The sequence below is a fragment of the Sciurus vulgaris genome, assembly GCF_902686455.1.
Source record: "Sciurus vulgaris genome assembly, chromosome: 17".
Classification (NCBI taxonomy): Eukaryota; Metazoa; Chordata; class Mammalia; order Rodentia; family Sciuridae; genus Sciurus; species Sciurus vulgaris.
Window position 1 is genome coordinate 12557712 of NC_136478.1, and position 20397 is coordinate 12578108.

Genomic DNA, 20397 nt, shown 5'->3' on the forward strand with positions numbered 1-20397 from the left:
TTGCCCAGCTACCTGCAATTCCCCTTCATCCAGAAAACCCTGAGGCCCAGTTCCCATCTGCCTGATGGGGACAAGTTCCACTGCCTGCAGGGAATCAGAATGGAAGTCACATCAGGGGATGGAAAAAGGCAGGGTTCAAGGTTCTAGGGCAGGCCAGGAAGGTGTGGGTCCTACAGGTGGAGAGCTGGGCCCTAAGCCCACAGCCCAGGTCAGGTGAGTGCAGGGCCCAGTCCTGGGCCAACACACTCTGGGGCCAGCATGAGACCAGATCTTCTGGACAGATGAGGGCCTGGGACAGCTGTAGTAACAGGTGGGGCAGGAAAGGAGTAGGCAGGTTCCAGTTAAGTTTTCTGTCATATCTTTATTGGGGTGGGGGTGGGAGGGTGCACAGCATACAGTAGAGACCTTTGTGCTGACCCCTGTGTGCACACAGGTATATATACACGCATACACACACATGTTCATGTATGTATACACATAGGCACACAAGACCAATGCTCTTGGGCTGAGGTCAAGCTCTTTTCATAAGGGGGTATAAGAAATTTTGAGACTGATTCCAGAGGATGGATGGTTTCTGAGGCTGCGGCTCTCCTCTGGTGGGAAGCCAGCTTCTGAAGCCGGTGTGCAGATGACAGCACTGTGAGAGGAGCTGGGGGGAAACGGCAGCCTCATCCCCTCCCTGCCTTGGGCTGGTGGTCAGGCCCAGTCCTGCTCCTGAGAGGCAGGTCCTCAGGCTCCTTGGGAGCGTGTCCTGAAGATCCTGAGTGCTTCATGGGCCCCTGGTTGGTTGAGCCCTTCTCCATGCCAGGTGTGTCAGAGGACAACCCTCCGGTCCAGGTGGTCCCCACGCCCGCTCCGCTGGTGCCTCACTTCCAGATGCTGGTTCTGGACCCTCTCAAAGTGCTGCAGTAGCTCTGCGTAGTCGATGCTGGGCGAGTCGCATTTCTGGGATTTGGGGGCTGTCTTCAGACTGTGTCTGGGGAGAGGGCGCCAAGGACTGAATTAGTGTCTGCATTTGTGGGGGCTGCTGCTGGTGGGCAGTGGGAACGGGCAGAGCTGCAGGCTGGTGGGGCTCAACCCCTGGGAGTCTGTATGCCCCCTGTCCAGTGACCCCTCCCTAACAGCCAGTCCCAAAAAGCTGGGGAGCCCATACGCACCCCCACTCTGCAGTTGGTGGGAACTTGGATATTACTCTCAGGCTGTGGGTTGGCAATGGCGCCCAGAGCAGGCATCGCATGGGGAAGCATTTCCTGTTTATGAGTGGCTCCCTTTGGGGTGAAAGCCAGGGCCAGCAGCCAGCCAGGAAGCCAGCTGGGGCCTGGAACAGGGTCTGGGGAGAAGGGGGAGGAGGCAGCCTGGCCCTTTCTCTAGGGCAAGGCTAGGGCCAGGGACAACTGGGATCACTGAAGACTCTGATGGGCCCTCACTTGGCAGGACATTTGTTTTTGAGTTTCGGGGCCTTGAGGCCTGCAATTACTCCTTGTCCCTGGGGAAGGAGAGCTGGTCTCACCACTGGATATGCTGATGGCTATTACCACCATCCTCCTGTTGTTCTGTACAGCAGGACAGGTTGTGCACTGCAGCTACAGTGCACACAGTGCTCCCTATGATTGTTCAATGTGGTAAGTAGCCCTGCTGCCCTGCTCAGGCATGGTGCTTAGCCTATAGGTGGGGACTGGATCCCTTTGGGCCTGTCTCATTTCTAACTATCCCTCCAGTAGTGACTTGTGAAATGTTCTGCTCCTCCTTCCCTTCGGCCTCACGGGCTTGCAGAAGTAGATCTGAGCCTGTGTCTGTTTTAGCCCCTGTGACCTGGTGGCCCTGGTTAAAAGTTTCATGAAGAATGTAGGCTGCTCAGCTGAGCAGAGTTCCTAGGTCCTGAGTTCATGATGAGACCCCAGCATGGGGGTGGGGTGCAGGCAGCAGCTTCATATGACCACTTTCTGGCCAGCTGGTCCTGGGCATGCCACTGTCTCCTCATCTGTAAGCAGGAACTAATACAGGAGCCACTGGGTGATCGTGATTTTTCCAGACAGGACAAGTAGGAGCTTAGCCTGGTGCCCAACCCCCATCCAGGTACTGAGGGGTGGCTGCTGTGTCTACAACTCTGTACCTGTGAGGTGAGGCTGGTCAGGCCAGCACTCCAAGGCTGCACACACTGGCTGTTCAGTCCACTTTGGAAGAACTGCAATGGCACTTCCCCCAGCGAACCCTCACCGATGAGCTTGGCTCAGCACAGGAAACCAACGGCCAGAGTCTGACGGGTAGGGGTTCCACTCCCCATAGCTGAGATGCTGTCCAGAGCTGGAGATGGTCTCCCATGCCCTGCCCTACAGCTGTCCCCTCCCACCCTTCTGGGAAAGATATACCTGAAGCCATCTTGGATGGTATCAGGCCCCTGCTTCCTGGGTCAGGGCTTAATAAAGATCCAAAGCAGCCAGGGTAGGGTTCACTCTAGGAGGCCTGACTGACTGAGTACAGCACCTTGGGTTCCTGCTGCTGCTTTTGCCTTTCCTCGAAATGGGGAGGCACCTCCCTGGCACAGTACCCTGTGGCCAAGGTGTCAGTGCCCCAAGAGAGCAACAACATGGGCTTCTGAGGAGGTGGAGGGACACTGAGCTTAGAGCCCTAAATCCAGGGTGTGCCCTAACCCACTTAGGCTGAAACAGGGAAAAGGTGTGTAGATCTGGAGACACGAGGCCACAGGGATCATCTGATGGGGGGAACCAGGGATCTGTATGCTGCTCCCAACAGTATTCCCAGCAAACCCAAGGCCTAAGGTCCAGGGCAGGGACTGAGATGAGGGGTTCTTAATGAGATCCTGGCAATGGAAGGCAAACCCAGAGCGATGAGCACAGAGGGGTGGGGGCAGGGGGCTTGAAGGAGTGGGTGGCACCTTGTTATCTGAGACTTGAGCAAGTGATAGGCAGACCTTTCCTGGCCTGAGGACGGGTGTGTACCCTGGGAGTGAGGGACACTGCCTAGGATCTCTGAACATGGAGGGTAGGGCTTTCCTCCTGGTCACTGCTCAGGCCCTTCATGTTCTGTTTCCAGCCACCTGCAGGCACTGGGTGATGGGGACACTGCCAGCATCACAGAGCCAGGATTCCAGAACCCAGAGCTGGCCCTTCCTCCTGTCACTAGCTTTCAGAGGTTCCCTCCTCACTGAGGAGACAGTCCCTGGAGAGTGGCCTGGACGCCTGGAGGGGCGGGGGCAGAACGCACGGGTGGGTGAGGAGCACAGAAACTCCCTCCACTGTTCCCAGCACAGGACGTCGGGCAACTCCACACCGTCTACCAGCTGCCTGCCCCACCCTGGGCTGGGACTGTCCTTAGCCCCCTTTCCAGAGTGTGAGCTGTTCTTTTGTGCCCAACCCTGCAACCCTCCCCTCCCCAGCTGTCTCTGAGGTCCCTTCCTCGTTCAGTGCTGTGCCTATGTTCTCTTTTTCCAGTTCGTTCCACCCGCTTTGGTACAGGGGATTGAACCCGGGGTGCTTCACAACTGAGCAACCTTCCCAGTCCTTTTTCTTTTTTATTTTGAGAAAGGGTCTTGCTAAGTTACTTATGGCTTTGCTGAGTTGCTGAGGCTGGCCTTTAACTTGCAATCCTCCTGTCTCAGGCTTCCAAAGTTGCTGGGTTTATAGGCATGTGCCACTATGCCTGGTTCTTCCTAGGCCCTTGCAAAGAAAGGCTGAGAAGAACCCTCCTCCCCACCCACATACCCCTTTAGTACAAATATTCATTTACTGATGAAGAAACCAGTATCCCAAAAAAGGTATGGGGCTTGTCCAAGGCCACACAGACAAATTCTCTGGCAGAACTCAGACCAGATCCTAGTTGAGGACTGCATCATCCACTGACCCACAGAATCCTTTACCCAGAGGATTCAACCCCTTAGCTCATGACTCTCTTGACTCAGACCATGGGAGAGTCTGAAGAAATACTCCTTTTCTTTTTTCCAGCTTCCCTCTGTATCACTTAACCTGGGGAGAATGGGGAGGGGTCTGAGCACGTGGAGCTTTCTTTCTCCTCCAAGACAAGAGGCAGCACGCAGAGCTCTGGAGTGGCTCTGGGTAGTACAGGGCTTGTCGCTTGGCCCAGAGGCCTCCAACAGGAAGGCAGATGCCCTGGGGAAACCTGGGGTCACAGGGAAGGAGCCCTACATCCTCCTTTATTCCTTCATGCTATACCTTCCCTTCCTTGGTGCCTTCTAGGGAGCCCCTAATACCCACAGGACACTAGGAAGGCAATGCAGAGACCAGGCTGGTGAGGTGCTGTGTGGCTTCTGGGCCTCTCTCCAAGTCCCTGGAAATGGAGGTGCTCTGGCTAGGGGGAGCCACATGCAAACCCAACTCCACCTCTTCTCCCTGTTCCCCTGGGGCACTCAGAACTGAATGCTGTCTCTTGGGATTACCTTGGGTGGCACTCTGAGCCATGAGATGGCAGCCAGCAGAAGGCCTAGCCTGACATGCAGAGAGCAGCTGTCTGGAGAAAGGGGTAGGGAAGGAAGGAGCTGGGCCTCACCTGGGAGACCTATCAGGTGTCAAGTACCTGGCTTCTGGGGAGGTCAGATTCTGGGGCAAGGTGGTGGGAAACTAAGCCCAGTGGTCCTGAGGGCACAGGGACTTTGGTCAAGGTCTGAGTCTGGGAGGCCCACCCCAAGGCTGTCTATGCCCACCCCAAGGGCAAACGCCCGAGGTCTTTTGCTGGAACGAGATGCCAGGCCTGCCCAGTGGCTTGCACAGCCGAGGGGGATTCTAGACACAGGGCATCTGATGCAAGCTGGGTGCGCTCCAGTCAGCGTAAATCTTCTCAGTGGCTCTGCTTGTTTCCATGGTGACCTGACAAGTGAAATTTTCCATCTCGGATGCCAAATGCCTGTGGATGAGGCAAAGCCTCCAAGGGTTACCAAATATAGACACAGCCCAACAGGCTCTGGGGCCGGGGCCAGCAGTGGGTTCAGGGTGGGAGTGTGGACCCCCCCTGCCCAGAGGATGCCATTCTGGGCCTCTCAGAGACCTGCTCTTCCTGCAGGCAGGACCCCAGCAGGGTAGCCATGGGTGCATCCTTGCCTCCCATCCCACTAGGTACACTGCCGGGAAGGTCCAGTGACGCTGGGGTCTGTGTCCCAGGTTTGAGTCTGTGCTGCATGGGTTGGCATGTCTGTCTGAGGCCAGGGAGGTGCCCAGCACTGGACTGTCTCTGACTCCCTGGTCTGACTGCCATTTGCACTATCTCATTCCCCGACCCTGGTGCTCCTCTTCAGGGGTCCCTACCTGGTGACTCTCAGTTCCTAGATTGAGTCCTGGTCTCACTAAGAGCCCCCACCCCCACCGCACTGCATGGAGAAGGCACTGCAGCTTGTTCCACCTGGTGAACACTGCCAGAAGCCCCCAGCCCAGGGCTCTGCAGGGCCTGAGGGCTAAGGGCAAGTGGCTGTGGTATAGATGGGGCTGCAGTGACAAAGGGGTGGGGTGTCGGGGCAAGGAGACCTAGGCAGGTCCCTTGTGCACCCCCCACCCCCTGGAACAATCATGGAGGCCGAGGGCAGTGGCCCTGGCTGACACTCACTCGGTCTGCAGCAGCTCAGGGTTGGGCACACACTGGAGCCGATGAGAGAGCAACTGGAAGGCGCTGCTCTGGGGCAGCAGCATGAGCAGGCCGTATAGGGCCTTGATCAGGTATGGGTTATTCTTCACGTCCAGCAGTTGGAGGCGCAGATCTGCGGCAGGGAAGAGGACAGAGGCCAGGGGTCAGAGGTGAGGGATCCTGGAACTACTCTGAAACTTAAATACATGCAGCCCAGATCCCCTGACCAGCCTGCCTGGGAGAGGGCCACCCTGGGTCCTGTGGACTCAGCTTGCGGAGGCCTGCCAAGTGGCTGTGGCTTCGATCTAGATAGAGGATACTCCACAGCCACTCAGGCCTACCCCCTCCTCCAGAAGTGCCTTAGCCATTTCTATGATTTCATTTCTCCTCCTATCTGTTCACCTGCCTGTCTCATCTTTTCAGCATTGCCCTTGGTCTGATGACCCCCAAACCTGCTGCTTGGTTCCCTGCCACCCCTCCTCCCTATGGGCTCAGCTACCTCCCTGGTAATAAGAGGTTGGGGGCTTGCAGAGTAACAGATTCCCCAGTCAGTTCTGCACGTGCCAGCACATGAGCTATAAATAGGGCGAGTTGGAAAGAAAGACAGTGGATTAGGACAGCTTTAAGGGAGGGCAGGATGGGAAAATGCTTTTGTGTGTGGCAAGGCACATGCCAGAGCCTGCAGTGTCTGGGAGGTGCTTCTGGATATCTAACTCAGATACATCCTGTTATGACCTCCCAGAGGTCCCTGTCTAGCACCCATCCTGACCTGGGGTGCCCATTGGTGGCCTGCTGCACTCTGAGGCAGCTCCAGCTTCCCAAAAGTCCAACGGGGAGACTGGCCTGGAAATGGGCCCTCGCCGCTCTCAGTCTGTGCAGGGGGATCACTGGCTTCTCCCTTCTGTGTCTCTGGCCCTTCTTGGGCACCCTCTGTGGGTAAGCCAAACTTCTAGAGTGGTCAGCACCCCCAGCAGCAGCTGTGCAGGCCTGGTGGGATGCCGGGAGCCTAAATGGCCAGTCCTCGGAGCCAGGAAATAGGGGAGAGGCCTCCCACAGTCCTCCAGGAAGAAGTCACAAATGTGACCTGTACAGTGGTCCCAGGCCTGGTCTCTTGATATTGTGAAGGGCACATTTGGTGTTCGTCCCATTTTCCTGGCACACCCTTCCTTTTGAATGCTAATGAGCCGCCTGATGGCTGACAGCCCCTGGGTAGCTTTGGGATGGAGCTGGTCACCTGAAAGGCAGGAGTTCAGAGGGACTGAAGGCTGAGATGAGCACCAACTGCCCATGATTTAACCAAGCATCCTAAGTGATGAAGCCTCCACAGAACCCCAAAGGACTGGGTTCTAAGAGCTTCTGGATAGTGGGATATACAAAGGTATTTGCAGGGCGGCCCAGCCTTCCTACACACCTCACCATGCAGCTCCTCATCTGTCTCTTGGAATATCCTCTATGAGTAACTGGCTCATTCTGTGAGATGCTCCAACAGATTAACTGGACCTAAGGGCACTGTGAGAACCTGGTGTGTAGCTGCTTGGTCAGAAGCAACGTCAAAGCAACCTGGGGCTTGTGACTGGCCATCTGAAGTGCAGGGGAGCAGTTTTGGGAATCTGAGATCTGATGCTGTCTTCCAGTAGCTTCAGAACTGAACTGCACTGGCTGGATGCCTGGCCGGTATCTGTTGTGTGGTGCTTGCTTGCTGGTGGGGAAGAATCCCCACACCTGCCAGAGTCATAAAAGTCCTCCGTGTTGACTGGTGGAAACCTGTTTACCATCCACATGGCTTTAGAAAAGCAAGGGACAGTTTTGAGTCCCTTCCTCCCTTGGGCATTGGGGAGGCTGGGATTGCCTTGTGTCAGAGCAAGCCACCAGCCAGCAGCATCCAGGTCACTCAGCTGGGGTAGATTTGGGGTAGAGCTGTCAATGCCGTGCCCAGGAAGGTCCTGTGCTTGAGGAGCAGGAGTCGGTAGCTTCTCTAGGCTTAGCCTGGACCTGATCTCAGGGATGCACCTGCCATAAGGAACCCTCAGGGAAGCGAGATGTCAGGCCAGGGCCCACTTGAGACAGCTGCAGGACACTCAGCTGACAACAGGTCTCCTTCCTGCTCCAGGGCTTGGGTCACTGTAGTGAGAAGCTGGCCTTCTGAATGGAAGAAAGGAGGCCCTGAGCCCCTGTGTTTGCTTTTGGGCTCCAGAGTGAAGGCTGACAGCTCAGGATGGGTGGGCCAGAAGGGCTGCCAGAGTGCTGGAGGCCCAGGCAGCCTGGCATGGAGGTAGCCACTGGCAGGGTTGCCCTTGGCTTCTCTACCACACTAAACACGTGTGTCACTCAGAGTGTGGCCTGCTTTGGGGAGTAGCAATGCATATGCCGAGGTGCCAACAGCTGTGCTCGCCCCACCAGCTGCCGCTTTAGCACATCTAGTTCGGGTGTTACTCAGGCATTCCTGCCCATCAGCTCTAGTACATCCATCTTCTTTCAGAGAGGAGGGCACGGCTCCTGGGCAAACAGGAAAGCTAGAAGGGATGCCTCGGTACCCCACAACTGTAGAAAGGCAGGGTAGAGGGCAACATGCTAGGGATGGGTGGCTGGGGACAGCCCTGGGTCAGGGCCTGGTATTAATCTTCAGGAGGGTTTGTGTTAGCACTGGCCCATGTCCATGAGACCCACCTTGAGGACAGGCAGGACCCAATTCTAATTCTAAGTGCCCCAATCCTGTTCTAGCTGGCCTTTCAGCCTGGTTATCCTGTCTTACATTCTTGACATTCCAGAAGCATCCCTGGGATGACTGCCTTCCTTCCCTCCCTAGGCTAAGCCAAGAGCCTGTCTCTGGACTTGGTTCTACCCCCCACCTCCCTCCAGGCCAGTTAAAGAAAGCAACTTAGTGAGGACTCTTACACGTGAAGATGGGGCACTCGATCAGCTGCACCAGTTTGTCCACCTCTGTGAGGAAGTCCACTGTGACCTCCAGGTCCCCACTGAGTGGACAGTCAAGGAAAACCCCCCTGGTGGGCCAGTACCGTTGTAGAGTTGGGCCAGGCTGGCCACACCTTCCCGGGAGGCGGCCTAAGCTGGACCCCAGGGCCCAGGCCTCAGCTCAGTCTCCACGTGTCCCTCCCACTTGGCCCTGATTTCCTGTGCAGAGCCTGGCTCTCGCTAGCCAGGATTTGGCATACAAAGGACACATGTCTATTCTCCTCTTTGCCTGTCTGTCCCTCCTGTGTGGGTGCTTGGGTTCTCCTCTGGCAGGTCTCTTCTCTGTGCCCTCCTGGGCCTGGAAAGGCTCTTTATCATGGCCCTATAGCCTGGCAAGGGAGGGCTGGGCAGGAAAAGCCCAAGTTTCTGTCTGAGAGGACAGCCAACCAGTAGGCCATTGTTAGGGCTACAGCAAGCAGTGGAGCTGGGCAGTGGCTTCCTTGTCTTTAGGTTACACAAGTACTTGCCAAGAGGTGCAAGTCCAGGTTGGGGAAGGAAAGAAGACACCCTGAAGGGAGCTAGTTCAGGCCACATCTGATTTCTGCCGAGGCACCTCACGGCCCCTCCTTCTTCCCCTAGCTCCTGACCCATGAGGGAGGGGGCCACTTTTGCCTCCTAAATAATGCTTTGATCCAGAGTCACACCTCAGGCTCGCACACTGGGTTAGTTTGCTTTTCAGCATTACAGAAAATTGAGCCATGGACATCTTTCAGTAAGGCAGGTGCTGAGGTGTGCGTGGGCTTCCTGTCCGGCCTGTTTCTTCTCACTCTGTCATCTGCAGAGCTTCCCCGGCCCTGGCTCCGTGGCCTCAGAAGGTCCCAACCAAGCTCGACTTGTAGACCGCACTGCAGCGGCTGACATGGTCTTACTCCCAGGCCTTCCCCCCAGGCCTTCCCCACCCTCCTCTCAGCTTGGCCCTGAAATGGTGGAAGCTGTGATGTGAAGGAGGCTCCGAGACAGGCTGTGTGCTGCCGGCACACCCCTCTGCCCCTCTGCCCCATGGTGGCACAGCCCTGGAGTCTGAGTGGAGGGTGTGGGGGAGCACGGCAGGCCCCTCCTCTCAGTGTGGGTACCGAACTGAAGCGCGAAAAAGGATACAACTTCTGGATGAGGTCATAGGCATGCCGGTAGTTCTGGGTAAGGAAGCAGAGGGACACGGTGGTGACTGGGTTGTGGCACCAGGAGCGGTACAGGCAGCAGAAGAGGTTCTGGCTCTCCTGGGGAGAGAGCTGCAGCAGTTAGGAGGCCCTGCCCCTCCACTCCAGGTGGACCTGCAGAGAGAAGGGCCTGGCGGGACCTGAGAATTGGGGGCCCTTGGGAGCGACTGGGGTGCCAACTCAGCACCCTGGCTGTGTTTGGCAGCCCAGCTGGGAACAAGCTGTCACAAAGGAAACGCTGACAGCTCCTCCTCAGACCCTGTCATTACCTCCCGGCCCCACAGAGCCACGTGGTGGCAGGAGGGCCTGGTCGGAGCGAGCCTACCCTTTGTGCTGGTGTTTCTGCCCCTGGCAAAATAACAGTCATTGTCCTCCCCAGAACTCTGTGGTCCTGGAGCCTGTGAGGCTGAGAGGGTGGGTGATGTGGGCAAGGAGGAAGCTTCCCCTGGGGCTAGAAGGTCCTGGCTGGTGCTCCTCTGTCACCAATGCCGTTTCCGCCCTTCTGGCAGCCCACCTTGCACACTTGGCCTTACTCGGACACCAGCCCAGCAGCCCACACTTGGGGGAGTCCCTGCCCCTGAGGAAAATTCTTAAGGCTTCTGTAAATGTATGGAAGGAACCACAGGAGGAAGGAGGAGCTGTGGCCTGGATCACATGGAGCTCCTTGGCCCCAGATGCCCTCAGACATGGGCTTGGATGTCCTTGTGACTCCTGGAGAGGGGCGTAAAAGCAGAATCCACAGAGACTGAGCTGCGCACAGGGGCAGAGGGGAGGTGACCAAAGCCTAGATTGGGAAATAAACCCCTGGAGCTCCTGCATCAAGGATGGTACCAGCCCCTGGTGGCCTCTGCAGCTTACACCCTCCTCAGCCAGGTTAAGAGGGGCCAGAGAGACTGTGTCTCTCCCTGTCTTGTAGTGAGTACCTCCCTCTTCTTTCTGACTAGCCCTTGGGTGTCCTCACCCAAAGGCTTGGACAGGCAGCAACATGACACCCTGTAACAGGCCTTTTATGAGACACATGTGTCCATCTTGGGGAGAGGGGCCAGGCCAAGAATGGTGAGAACAATTAAGCCCCGGTTCCCTCGCAGGTCTGAGATCCAGAGGCCTGACCCAGTAGGTGGGTCCTGAGCCCGCAGAGCCTGTTAGTGCCAGGTGGTGTGGGAGTCAATGAGTAGAGGGCAGGGCTGCGGGTGGGTCAGGGAGGGCACATGGACCTTGCACAGGGCATGGAGCCTTCTGTGGGCAGAAACCTCAGCAGCGGGTGACTCACTCCATGGCTGGTGCTGACATGTAGCTATTTACCCTCCATATTCTACCCTCCACCAGGGAAGACCTTGACTTTCATCCCTGTTTCCTCCTGGGGCCAGCTGAGGGGGCGCTGGGTGCCTGCTTGCATGTGGCCTAAACCCGGGGTCAGGGTCAGAGCCCAAGGGCGAGTACCAGAGTCTTCAGGTCCTTGAGCTGATTTCTCAGCTGGAAGAGCTCAGTGGAGGTGAGCAGGATGGTGTTGAGGGTGTGCACCATGGTGGAGGCGAACTTGAGATCCTCCTCCCGGAGCAGGATGTCCGCCATTGAGTGGAATATGTTCTCTGCGTTCAGCAGGAGACAGAGCTGCCTGGAAAATAGGCAGAGTGGTGTTTACGCTCAGGTCCCCCTGGAAGCATCTGGACCTCAACTTGGGGAGCCTCCTCTTAGGGATACTCCTACCACTAAGCTGCATTTCCAGCCCTTTTAAAATTTTGAGACAAGAGTTTCACTAGGTTGCCCAGGCTGGCTCTGAAGTTGTGATCCTCTTGCTTCAGTCTCCTGAGCCGCTGGGATTATGGGTGTGGGCTACCGTGCCTGTTGACATTTTTTTTCCCAGTGCTGGTTACTGAGCCCAGCACCTTGCACATACTAGGCAAGTGCTCTACACCGAGCTGCAGCCTAAGCCTCCTTCTCTCTTGACAGATCTCATCTTCGCCTGAGAACTTCTTCACACATGGGTCACGTGTAACTGATTCCTCACGAAAGCTTCCGAGGTCAGGGGACTGTGCTGCTCATGCTGCATCCCCCTCTGGAGGGACACCTGCAGGATGCAGGGGTTTAGTAGGCGCCTGTGAGCTGAAGGGACTCTTCGGACAGCCCTGAGCTTTATCTTCAGGGTACAGATGAAGAAATTGGCACAGGGAAGTGAAGTGAAGTGGCTTGGCCAAGGTGGTAGGATGAGGGGGCCAGGCCTGGCTCCACTGGTGCCTGTGGCCATGTGTCTTCTCTGAATCCTGGGGGTAAGGACTGGACTTTGTGGAAGAGTCTCCATGCTATAGAAGAAGAACCCAGGAATGAAGGAAAGCAGGTTTGCCAGGGTTCCTGAGGCAAGGTCATGTCAACAGTGACAGGGGGTCCTGAGGACAGACTCAGAGGAAGCTGTTGATGTGTTCATTGGGCCCTGTGCCCTCAGAGGCTCATCCCTGGAGGAAGAGCACCCCAAGGTTACCTGGGCAATGGCTCCCCAGTTGGGCTGGGGGGCAGGAGTGGGAAAGGGCTGGTGAGAGGCTGGGCGGATGGCATGGTGCTTCCTGTTGGTGTGGGCTGGTGGCTCATGTCCCTCTGCCCTGACACTCTCCCATTTGGGGCTGTCATCATCTGCCTAACTCCTAATCACTGCCCCAGGGAAGCAACGCCACACACCAGACCCGGGGCTGAGGCCACACGGTCTTGCATGCTGAACGGCACGAGCTTCATTTTGAGGTAACATGCCTGAAACATGTTCACTTCTTCCCAGGCACTCAGCTCATCTGGAAATCTGGGAGCAATATCAGGGGTTGGTTTCCCATTCCCTCTGAATACCAACCATGGCTCTGCAACCAGGCTGGAGAAGATTCAGCCCCACCCCCAAACCCGGAAAAGTCCCAGAGCATTTGGTAATGGAGAGGCCAAACCACGAAGTGCAAACAGTAGGCAGGCCGTCTCCAGCCTAGCCCCAGCTGAAAGCAGCAGGCTCGGGCAAGAGACACCCAACCAAGGCCGAGACCCAGAGGGGTGCTGGGCGGTGTGGGGGTAGGGTATAAGTGGACACATGGACAAGGGGCCACTTCATTTCTGACTCACATACTGGCCTAGGTGGCTCTCCCAGCACTAGGGGGTGGGTACAGGCTTTGGAGCCTGGTGGCTCCAACCGCCAGTTGTGTGATCTCAGTGTCTCTGCACAGTAATGTCACCAACTTTTAAGTGGGGCAATACCTACCTATAAAGTGGGGGAGATGCTTGGTGGGCAGACACACCATGTGAGATGCCAGTGTTTAGCATGGGCACATAGGGCCGAAGCCCCCAGGGAGGAGATGACAGCCAGATCCTTCCTTACAACTCAGACAGTACCTCCTGTCCCCTCCTGGTGCTCCCACCCCTAGATGAGTCCTGTCTCCAAGGCTGTGGGGCAGAAATGTTCCAGAAGGGCAGGCTGGGGTGGAAGGGGAATGTTCTGACAAATGGTCGCAAATGTCCGTCGCCTGCAGCTGCTGCCGTCTCCATGACAGAGGCGAGCAGCTGAGCTGCTGCCAGGCAGCGCTCTCCAGGAACCTCAGGCCAGGCCACTTGACCGGGCCCAGCCCACCGGGCTGGGTCCTGCAGCAGCTGGAGGGTGGGGGTGGCCTCTCATGTGAGGATGAGTTGCGAGTTTCGGAGGGTGAGGAGGGACAAGGGGATCTGTGAGGAAAGGTGGGTGCCAAGTCTCCTGGTGTCCTAGAGAACCCAGGGAACGCTGACACATTATAGATCAGGCATGTTTTCTGGAAACACTCTTCCCTTGCTGCTGGTGACACTACCCTCTCCTGGTTTTCCTCCCACCTGAATGACTGTGCCCCTTCCTCTGGGGCTGGGACATTGCTCTGCCTGTCTCTGGTCGGAATCTCCCAGTGGTCTTGATGGGTATTCTGGGTATGTTTGAAGCTGCCTGGTCATTAGGGGCGCCCCTGCCCCCAGCCCTGCTGAGCTCTGGTGGGACAGCACTTGCCAGGTTGACAGCCCTGCTCGGCATTTTTAACTACACAGGACCACAATGCCATTCTTGGTGTCCTTGCAGACTCACTTCCTGTCTCAGTAATGGTGTCACTGCTCACTGGGCTGCTCAAGACCAAACCAAGGAGCCCTCCTCCATCACTTGGCTCCACCATCAGGCCCAGGAGCCTCAACTTCAGAGCACCTCCTGCCTTGGCCTCTTGTCCCACCTTAGCACAGAGGGACTGGGGCAATCTTAAGAGGTGCAAGGCTCTCCCCTGCTTAAGCCTCATTGGTGGCTTCCTCCTGGATCTGCCATGGCCTGAAAGACTTCATGACTTCTGGCTTCCTCGCCAGCCTCGGCTCTTCCTATCCTTCGCTAGGGACATCCCAGCCTCTTGGGCTTTTTTTTGAGTTCTGGGCCTTACTTTGCCTGCTGTGCCAAGAGGCTCTGGTGGCCTGACCCACGGTGGGTTCCTTACTGCCATCAAGGTCTCGGCTCCACCCTGGGTCCTGGTGAGGCCAATCTGATGTGCCCTCCCCTGCCACCACCCCTTCTAAGAGTGGGACTGGTTTCTTTCAGAGCGTCGTCACGACATCTCGTTGGTGTACTTGTTTGCTGGGTTCCTGTCTCACTCACTGGCATGTGAGCTGCAAAGGCAGGGCCTTGTCTGTGACCTGGGTGAGCCTCACACTAAGAGAGCCGGGCACCCAGCAGTCACTCCATCATCACTGTTGGGTGTCACTGCATGAAGGGACCTTGCTCATCTTGCTTAAAGTCTTCATGAACATTCCTAGGCTCCATTCTAGCATATTCTCTCTGCTCGCCCACAGGGAAGTTCCTGTGCATTGCCCTTATGTTACTCTTCTGTCCTCACGCACACTGGGTCAGGACCTCTGGTGAGGGGGTCATATCACAGGAGGAGGACATGGTAAAGCAGACCACTTAGACCAGAAGGCAGGAAGCAGAGGCACTGAGGACAGAAGTCCCACAATCCCCTTCAAGGGCGTGTCCCCAGTGACCAAACAGAAGAACTGCCCAGAAGGCCCCACCATCCAAAGGCCGCCAGTACTTCCCAGCAGCGGCACTCCGGGGACCAAGTCTTTGACATGTGGACCTTTGGGGTACACTACCCACACTCAAGTCAGCATCTCCTCACCAGGAGTCTCCCCGGATAAAGACTGCAGAGGGGAGAAAGAGCTCGGAACAGGCGCCCGGAGAGTGCAGTGGTGGGGAGCCCCTCCACTATGCTCTGGACATTTGCTGCTACCCTTGCCCCAGGAGGGTGCCGGGCAGACCTGGAGAGGCGCCCAGGCTCTGCTCCTGGCAGTGTCAGTTCTGTGGCTATGACAAGGGAAGAGAGCAGAGGTGGGAGCCTGAACATGCTTCACCCCAAGGTCATTCTTGGTTTGGGGACATGGACATCTCCCAGGTTGCAGGTCACAAAGTCTGACGGACAGGACTAACAGTGACAATTTTAGCTAAGTCAGGGCACCCCTTAATAGATGACAGGCACAACGTAAATCTCCTTGGATCCCGTCAGGCAGCAATGGGCAGGAACAGCAGCTCCTGTCCTATCGAGTCATCAGCAGGTGCAAGGCCCTGTCCTGGGTGTCCAGGGAGGAGAGAGACTGAGTCTGGGTACTTCAGCTGGGCCCTGTCTTGGAGAGCTCTGAAGTCACAGCAGGATACCAACATGGACTCTGGAGTCAAGAAGTTGGGAAGCGGGCAGGAGGGGACACTTCTTTGCCACCTCCCCCCGCCCCCACGCACGACAGGATCTGCAGAGGCAGCCTCGGTGCGGCGCTGTGGCTTCTTGCTGACTCCTCACACCACCTGGGCAGGTTATAGGATTAACACCCCCCTGTAGAGGAGTCTAAGGTTCAGAAAGGACCCATGCCATCAGTCACACAGCTGACCAGGGAGGAGGAATGGAGATTGAGAGCTGGAAGAATCAGCTTCCAGAGCCCAAGTTCCTCCTCATCACTGTCTCTCTGGTGCCCATCCCTGCTGGGTAGAGGCCTGGCAGATGGCTGCCTCACAGGGCTGCTGCGTCATCATTTCTCTGTTGAGCCCCAGCCCGGCTTGAGCAGCCTGCCTGGCTCTCAAGCACAGTGTCAATAATGGAACACAGCTTGCAAGTATTATACATTTGCCCATATTTTTTCATACCCACATTAAAGTGCTATTCATCATGAGACAATGGCCTGGAAAGTACTTGGGGACAAGGCAGAGAGGTGGGGTGGGAGGGAACCTGAATGGGGTCTGGGAGGACACAGGGCACCTCTTGAACCGTTTTGGAGGTGGGCAGGGTACACATGCTTACGTGCTGACTTGGTAAGAGGCCTCAGGTGAGCAGCAGTGACCTGAAGAGTAGGACAGAAGTGGCCAGGAGGGAGGAAGCACGACCAGCAGGAAGGGCTCCCCGCTCGGCAGCAAGGCTGCTGGCCTTTGCTGGGGCTCGGCTGTGGGGCTGCGCCTGCCACACACAGCCTGGCGCTCCCTTTCGGGCTTCCTGCTGCAGCCTGGACAGGTGTGGTTTCAAGCTGGAGTCAGGAACAGCTTCTCTTTGATTCCTCTGCCACACACCAGGAGCTATCAGGGGAGCAACCTGTCCACTCTGAACCCTCTGGGACCCAAGAAAGGTGCTGTCACTTTTCCTTACCAGCTGAGACAATGCTGCCTCGCCCATAAAAATGCCCTTCTTCGGGGCAGTCTCAGAAGGCCAAGGCCTGGGACCGTACTGAGATCAGGGGCAGCACTCTGAGGCAGCGACCGCCTGGAAGTGTCAGGCTGCTGTGAGCCTTCTGTCACTGTCTTCAACCACTGACACTGGTTAAGCACCTCCTGTCTCAAGCTCCAGGCCTGGACTGCTGCTAGCCTTGATGGAGGCCCACAGTGAAAGTTGCTTTGCCAAGCACCCTTTGGCCTTGTGGGGCCTCAGGCCTCTGGATGGCTCTAGACTGGCCAGTCACCCTATGGCCACACTGCTCTAGATCAGCAGATGGATTGCCCTCCTCTGTTCTGTCCCAGGTTGTGGGAAAGGGGCCACATGTTGCCTCTCCTCCCCTCCAGGAACCTGACAGGCCAACTCAGGCTAAGTCAAATCTTGGTCTGAAGGCTAAGACCTGGTAGCGTTAACCCTCAACTTCCCAGGTATGTACAGAGCACACTGCTCTCCAAGGGAGCAGGGGCTGCTTCTGTAGCCAAGGGAACTTCCCAGCCCACTGGCTCCTGAGGCTGTGGGGTCATCCTGGGGGCCTGGATGGAGCATGAAAAAGCCCACGTGGTGGTGGGGAGGAGTGTGTGGACAGGTCCTTTTAGAATGGAACCACCCTGCGTGCCAGGAGAAGGCAGGGTAGGGCAGGACAGGTATGGTGGTGTAGGCACTGGGGACAGCTGGAGCCCACAGGGCCTCCTTCTCAGACTGTCTGTAAGGAGCAGGGGTCCCACACTGCAGTGAGGGCCCCGGAGGGCAGAGGCCCAGGTTCACAGTATCCTTGAGGAGTAAGAATTCTGTCAAGCTTTGCCTGGGGAAATCTCGACTCTGCCGTGTGGCTTCAGGGAGGACTTCTTCCCATGACCCTCCTCCTCTGTTCCCTCTGAGAATAGGACCAGCAAAACTGCCAAGAGCGAAAGTGGCTTCCCCCGTCCACAGTGTCAGTAGATCATTCCCTGGTCCCTTGGCCGTTTTATGGTGACGACACTCATGCTGACTCCCATTTGTGACTCCTCTGGTTCTGTCACCCAATAAAGGCATGCTGACACCCTAGCACCCCTGCCCACACTGTGACTGCCACAGCACTGCACGTGGACTGGAGGGCGGCTGGGGGGGAGCCACTCCACTCACTGGGCAGTGCCTGCTGCTGCCCCCTCCTTTCCCACACTCCCTCCTTCCCCAGGACTGGCTTTTTTTAGGGAGTGACAAAAGGCAGAAGCAGATGAGGCCTCTGACCCACGGCAGAGATGCTGGGGGTGAGTGTTCAGCCTGGGAGGAAGGGAGAGGCTTAAGCTCAGGAATGCCTGTATGCCAGCTGGCCAGACAGTGCTGGCCCGCAGGGTGCTGGGCACAGCCTACTCCTCTGGCAAGCCAACCCCAGGCTATTACAGAGCAGGGGTGTGGGAAGGGCACCAGAGGGACTCAAGGTAAGTTTAAGGGGAAACAGAGGAGAGCAATCATCTTCCCTGGCAGCTTTGACATTCTCCACTGTACCAAACAATGTCACCACACTAAGATGTCCCCTAGCAGAGCACAGAACAGCTGGCCTGTGGGGGAGAGACTCGACTCAAGCTTCCCCAGTGGAGCTGGCGGTGCGGAGCGGGGAGTGCCCACCTCCTGCTGCAGCCTTTCCGGGTTGCTATTAATGCCGTCCATTCCGCTCCAGCCCTCGTGTGCCTCTCAGCACTAACTGGCCCACAACAAACAGAAAACTGTAAGCCTCGGCCGGCAAGTCCCAGGCAGGTGGGCATGTCCACCATCCCCAGTGCTATCCATGGACCAGACCTTCAGAGGTGCGTCTTGTTAGTGGCACATGAGAAGCAGGGGTCTGCACGACCAGACTGGCAGCCTCCTGTTAGACCGGCTCCTTGCGTGGCTCCACCTGATACAGGGAGGTGTATCTACTGTCTCCTCACACTGCTCCAAACTCTCGGTTTGGGGTCCCTCAGCCCCCAAATGGTGCCCCATCTAGCTCTCTGTGCCTCTGCTTATCTGCCGTCTGGCATTAGAACCTCTGCCTCCTACTCAGCAGGACCAGTTCTCCTGCACCGTGGGGCTGGGTGGGCTCGGCTGCAAGCCCAGCTCTGGTGGGGGAAGGCTGGCTCCCATGCTGGCTAGGCCAGCCTTGGACAGGAGGCTCTAGTGCATGACTGGGCAGGTAATGCTGGCTCCAGTTCCTCTCAGAGGTTACTGTGGATTCCTCCCCAGGCCCCCAAGTGGCCTTGGGGCTGGGTCATGTCATTCCATCTCCCTCTTCCCTTTTCCCTCTGGCCTGGGCCTCCTTCCTTCATTTCTATCCCCAGCCAGTCCCACTAATGGATGGCTCATTTCTTCTCTATGGGCTACCGGTTGATGTCCCTGCCCCTTGCCTACAGCCAAGGGGACGTGGGAGCTCCTCCAGGAGATGCTGGGAGTCTTCCAGCCAATAATCCCAGGGTGCAGCCTAACACTAGGTGAGAGACCGCAGAAGCCCAGAGCCCTCTCCAGCCGGCAGGGCCTGCTGCCTGCTGTGTCCGGCCCAACAGCTGGGCTCCTTCAGGAATTTAAAGAGCAAGCAGCTTTTGGGTCAGTAGAACCCTAGTGTGGGAGAGGAAGGAGAGGTTCAGAAAGCCCCCGAGTTTCACTGTATCCTGCCCCTCTGCCTTGCTCCCTTCCCTTTCAACTCTCTGCTTCCCAAGTATGAAAATTGTAAATCGGTTTTATTTATTTCAATCAATCCTCGGCAGTGTGCCCCTCAGGGCAAAGGCAGCCATGGTAACCCTGCCAACTCATGCCTTAAAAATTCATCGTGTTTAATGCAGTCGATGTGTCTGATACACTTAAAAGTTTCTCGGGGGTGGGGGTGGGTGGAGGGGGAGGAGGAGGAGACACGAGGGCTTGTTTTTCTGGGTCTTGCTGGGAGTTGGTGGAAAGGGGATGGGTGACTGGGAAGAGGCGAGGAAGAAAGGGGCCTTTTGTCCTCTCAGCTGTCTGTCCCTCTGTTCGAGAGGAGCTGCTGCAGGCTGGGAGTGGTGGTGTCACAGATACCTGGGTGGGCTCACACACAGACTTTCAGGGAAGGTCTCATCAGGGCAGGGAGGCTGCAGAAAACCAGATGGTCTCACTGAGGCAGCTGGGCCTCATTCTGGGCTTGGGGTGTGCCCTAGGGATTGAGAACAGGGAAGAACAGAAGAGGCGACTTCTGCCTCCTCCACTGCCCTGAGGGGCAGCTGGCAACTCTCCCTGACATGAGAAGGGCTCCCCTCTCCCAGGGCAGAATCCATCTTTTCTCTGGCCAGGGACCTGCTGGGCTGTATTTTCTATGTTCTCTTCCCGCTTGGTGTGGCTGTTCTCTGCTGCCTGTCCACAGATGGGCACTCCTTGAGCCCCCGCTAGACCTGCACACAGGCTTCCCCAACGTCCTTCTCAGGAGAGACCTCGCCCTTTCCCGCCTTCTGGTAGCTGGTACTCATCATCCTTTTCTGAAAGCTGCAATTGCCCTTCACCCTTGAGCCCTGGCTTACCCTTGAGTTACAGAGTGATCTTCCACAGGGGCTGGAAGATGTGTACTTGTGGGACAGAAAATTAATGGCCAGGAAGGGACAGGTGGCCTGGTTACCTTAGTTGTGGAATTTGGCTTCCGTGTGGAGCTGTACACAAAGGGACCCAGGGAGTCAGGTGAATTTTGAAAATGATAATTGGGGATTTTGTGAGGTTTTGGTTGATGCACTTTCAGAAGCTGCAAGGAGGCCCTCAGAGGGAACTTGGCAGGTGTCTACCAGTGAGTGTGACTTTTTTCGACCTCACATGGAGATACTATAGAATGTGAGCTGGGTGCAGGTAAGACGGCTAGGGCTTGGAGTCAGAGGCACAACCCCTATGCTAGAGGTTGGCGGGATGACCCTGTGGTTCAGCCCAGATATGGTCTTGGTGTTAGAGAAGACACAATGTAGGGAGGACAAGGCTGATGAGCAGATGGTGGGCAGGGAGCATCGCCCACCAGG

General features: G+C 56.7%; 1 protein-coding gene across 2 annotated transcripts in view; it reads right to left on the bottom strand.

Moving 5' to 3' along the window:
- Positions 1-360: 360 nt before the first annotated feature.
- VAC14 (VAC14 component of PIKFYVE complex) overlaps positions 361-20397 on the bottom strand; it is a 102276-nt gene continuing 82239 nt past the window's right edge. The window contains exons 15-19 of one of the 2 annotated variants that reach the window (XM_079117092.1): positions 11160-11334; positions 9661-9791; positions 8485-8564; positions 5572-5722; positions 361-976 (exon numbers count right to left, since the gene is read on the bottom strand). In XM_079117092.1, coding sequence (XP_078973218.1) covers positions 814-976; positions 5572-5722; positions 8485-8564; positions 9661-9791; positions 11160-11334 — 700 coding nt within the window. In that variant the 3' untranslated portion in view covers positions 361-813. The remainder of the gene's footprint in view (positions 977-5571; positions 5723-8484; positions 8565-9660; positions 9792-11159; positions 11335-20397) is intronic. The other variant, XM_079117093.1, reaches the window with a different exon arrangement.